General features: G+C 61.0%; 1 protein-coding gene across 1 annotated transcript; it reads left to right on the top strand.

Moving 5' to 3' along the window:
* The first annotated feature begins 204 nt into the window (after nucleotides 1-204).
* On the top strand, nucleotides 205-3,899 carry LOC131562120 (serine/threonine-protein kinase pim-1-like). The gene is made up of 6 exons (XM_058811692.1): nucleotides 205-266; nucleotides 2,046-2,280; nucleotides 2,394-2,444; nucleotides 2,649-3,015; nucleotides 3,374-3,550; nucleotides 3,793-3,899. The coding sequence occupies exons 1-6, from the start codon at nucleotides 205-207 to the stop codon at nucleotides 3,897-3,899; spliced, it is 999 nt and encodes a 332-aa protein (XP_058667675.1).
* Nucleotides 3,900-4,146: the final 247 nt, after the last annotated feature.

Genomic DNA, 4,146 nt, shown 5'->3' with positions numbered 1-4,146 from the left:
CAGTGCCCAGATCTGGAAATTTCCCAATTCTGGCACAGCCCAAGTGCAGCAATTTGCTGGCACAGAAATCCAAAACCTGTGGCAGCTTCCTCTTACTGGCTCTGGCACCGCCCCCACATCTTGTGTGTCATGTAACCAGAACGCAGATTTGGAAATTTCTCAGGGCCAGCAGAGCCCAAATCTGGCAGATTTCTGTCGCTGGCAATGACGCCACCCACATCTGGTGTTGGCTGGCAGCGCCAGCGCCCAGATCTGAAAACTTCCTGGTGCTGGCACAGCCCAAGTCCATGGATTAGCTGGCACAGAAGGCCAAAATTTGTAACTCTGCAGGTTCTGGCTCCAGCACCATCCAGCTCTGGTGTTTGCTGGAACCGCCAGTGCCCAGATTTGGAAATTTCCTGATACCTTCACAGCCCAGGTCTAGCTAGCAATTTGGTTTTAGCTAGCTTAGGAAGAGAAGTTCCTCTTTCTGTGGAGGAACTGTGACTTTCCTTTTTCTTGGAACTGTTTACACCTGCTCTGGACTGAAAACCCAGACAAACACCGGCAGCAGCAGCTCACACCTGTGGCCCCCCGAGCTCTGGGACGCTGCATTCCAGCACCAGAGGGACTTAGAAGAGACCAAGGCAGCCAACTACAACCCACAAAAAGGACTTCCTGAATTTGCCATCTCTTCACTACTGTGAGAAGTTTGATTTAATATTATTCATTTTTCATGCTTGTGAATACTTCACTTGTGAAATAAACTTGGGTTTTTTCACTTTTCTCAAGGGAAGTCTTTTCCTGAACTATTAGGAGTAGGGGCTGCTCGAACTTGCTTTCTAGACAGACCCATTTTGGAGCTTTCCTCCCAAAATTTGCCCCAAACCAGCACAAACAGTCACAATGAAAATTTCACCAGTGGCATCATTTCCTGGTGGCAAATCTTGTGACAGAAGCTTGACCTTGTTCTCCATGAGAGATTCTTGGGAAGAGCAGACAGGAGAAGATTCCTGGAAAACAGAAACAGCTTTCCAGAAGTGAAATGAAAATGAAAGAAACAATCCAAGGTGTTTTCCTCTATTTATTTCTATGCTCCCCTTTTCCATGTTGCACTGCTTCTCCATCCCAGTAATTCCAGATGCACCTCACCTCTAAGATTGGTGACTTAGTGATTTTTAGACACTCTAAAATACCATGAGCCACACAGAGTTTTCCTTCCCCTGTTTTTACTGGAAAGCAACACTAGATATGTAAGTGCAGTGCTGGGCTCAGGTAGGAATCCTACCCCAAGGGAAGTGTCCCGACAGTGTTTGATCCTCAGCAAGGACAATGCCCAGCAGCGAGCGAGGGGATCACTGTGCCAGCGTGCAGGAGTCAGGGCTCTGCATTTGGGCTCAAGGCTGCAAAGTTCCCGTGTTTGGGCAGACGGAGGGGCTGTCCCCGGGGCGCGCGGGGCTCGAACGTGGGGCTCGTGGGGCGAGCGGGGAACGGACACGGGGACGAACGGCCCCGGTGCTTCAGTTGCAGCGGCGGCAGCGGCGGCAGCGGCGGCAGCAGCAGCGGCAGCAGCAGCGGCGAGAGCACCAAAACAGATACTTCTGAACAGTCTTTCTCCTTTACTTTCTCTTTGTCTCTTTATTTCTCTTTCTCTCCCTTTCCCGCTGTCGGGCACCCTTCTCTCAGTGTCCGTTTCCCAGCGTCCCTCTCCTCTCCCCGCCTCCCTCTCCCCTGCAGGGCAGGGCCATGCCCCCGGCCCGCCCCCGGCCCCGGGCGGGGCTGCCCCGTGCCCGGCCCCGGCCGTCCCGCCGCGGTCTCGCCTCCGCCCGGCTCTGGCCGTACTGGCGGTGGCGCTGCTGGGCGGGCATCAGTGCCTGGTGCGGGGGCGGCATCGCCGCCCTTCGGCTCCGCCTGGCCCGAGCCCGGCCCCGGACCCAACGCAGGGTCCGGTCCCGACCCCGGTCCCGGCCCCGGCTTCTCCCGGGGCCCGCGGAGCACACACGCGGCGCGGCCGCTCCCTCCGCCTCCGCTGCGGCTTCCCCGGCCCGAGCTCCGCCGCTCGGCAGCGCGGCCGCCGGCCCCAAGCCACCAGGGCCTGGGGCGGGTGGGGATGCCGGGCCCGGGGCGGGTGAGGGGCGCTCGGGGGCCGTTGCTGGACCCGGGCCGAGCTCTGAAAGCCGCGTCCCGCCCGCAGGGACGGCGCAGGAGGCCCTGCAGGAGCGGTACCGGCTGGGATCGCTGCTGGGGCGCGGCGGCTTCGGCAGCGTCTTTGCGGCCACGCGGCTCTCGGACGGCGCCCCGGTGAGCGGCTGGGCCGGCGGCGGACGCAGGCAGAGGGGAGGGAGGAGGAGGAGGAGGATGCGTCTGGGCATGACGGGCGGCGAGCTCAGCCCGCTGCTCTCCCTCGCTCGCAGGTGGCCATCAAACGCGTGCCGAGGGATCGCATCCGGCACTGGGGCGAGCTGGTGAGTGAGCGGAGCCAGCGGCAGCAGCCGGGCCGTGCCGGGCGAGGAGGAGCCGGGGCCCGGCGCGGTGGGAGCCGCCGTGAGCCCTGCGGGGAGAGCGGGCGTGGGTTGAGCGGGGCATGCAGAGCATCCCGGGCTGGCTGAGGGCTCCCAGAGCCCCGGCACGGCCTCGGCCCCACTGACGGCGTCGTGCTCCTCCCGCAGCCCGACGGCACCAGCGCACCCCTGGAGATCGTGCTGCTGGCCAAGGTGTCCGGTGGCTGTGGCGGTGTCATTCAGCTCCTGGAGTGGCTTGAGCTCCCCGACAGCTTCCTGCTGGTGCTGGAGCGTCCGGAGCGGTGCCAGGAGCTCTCGGGTTTCCTGGCGGAGCGGGGGTTCCTGCCGGAGGAGGAGGCGCGGGAGCTGTTCCGCCAGGTGCTGGAGGCCGTGCGGCACTGCACCACCTGCGGGGTCCTGCACCGGGACATCAAGCCCGAGAATGTCCTGCTCGACCTGGCCAGCGGGCAGCTGAAACTGATCGACTTTGGCTGTGGCGCCTTCCTCCAAGACACAGCCTACACGCAGTTTGCAGGTGAGCCCTCGCAGGGTGTGCTCCTGGGCATCTCGTGGCCCAGCCTGGGTGCAGCACTGGGATGGGATTGATGCTAAGGCCGAGTTGTTCTGGGTGGGAGGGAGAGTGGGTTTTCTCCACTACTGGGTGGGTTTTTCCTTTGTGTGTCATGGTTGGGCCTTCCTTGTGTTTCTTCTGCCCTCTTCCAAGACCAGTGGCTTCTTTTCCATCCCCAAGTTTGTGCACAAGTCCCAAGTGCTGGTGAGAGGGCAGCGCTCACCCCGTGTGCCTCTGGGGCGGCCCCACAGGCCCAGGGATGCTGGGGCCGGGCTCTGGGAGCAGCAGCAGCCCCCTGCTGAGCTGTGTCTGTGTTCCACAGGAACCCTGTCCTACAGCCCACCAGAGTGGATCCAGCACCAACGCTACCATGGCGAGGCAGCCACGATCTGGTCCCTGGGCCTCCTGCTGTGCCACCTGGTCATGGGGAAGCACCCATTCAGGAGGGGCCAGGAGATCATCCGGGGGCGAATCTTGTTCCCACGATGGCTCTCTCAAGGTGGATCCTCATCTCTGGGCACGGGGGGAATACCAGTGCTGGGAGACAGCAGCGGGCTCATGGGCAAACCACTCTGGCAGCTGCTGAGGAGGTTGCACATGTCCTGCTCTCCTGCTGTCCTCCAAACAGAGCATCCACGGGGAAGTTTAGGCCCAGCTCTGGGCACACCCAGCATGACCTGGGCATGGGAACAGGAGGGCAACTTCTCCAACTGACTGGTGATTTCTGGTTTCTCTCCCCAGCGTGCCAAGATGTCATTAAGAGGTGTTTGTCCATGCAACCCTCGGACAGGCCATCCTTAGAAGATCTTTTCTGTCATCCTTGGGTGAAGGGTGTTCCTCTGCCCTAGAAGACTGAAGAGATCCACGTGCACAGTTGGATCCAGGGGCCTGGCAGGTACCAGCTCCACACATCTCTTGGCAATCAGTGGCAAAGCAAACCAGGCTGGTTTTGTCCTGCCTGTAGCTCTGAGCAGGGGTCAGCAGAAGGGAACATGCAGCTCTTGGGCTGGAGCTGAGCTGGAGACCCGGTGTGACAAGCACTGGTGGCCACCATCCCCCTGGTTTTGTTTGTATGGTTCATGGATGGCTGGGGCC

The sequence above is a fragment of the Ammospiza caudacuta genome, chromosome 10 (genome assembly GCF_027887145.1).
Source record: "Ammospiza caudacuta isolate bAmmCau1 chromosome 10, bAmmCau1.pri, whole genome shotgun sequence".
In the NCBI taxonomy this organism is placed as follows: Eukaryota; Metazoa; Chordata; class Aves; order Passeriformes; family Passerellidae; genus Ammospiza; species Ammospiza caudacuta.
This window is presented reverse-complemented; position numbering and strand designations above follow the sequence as displayed.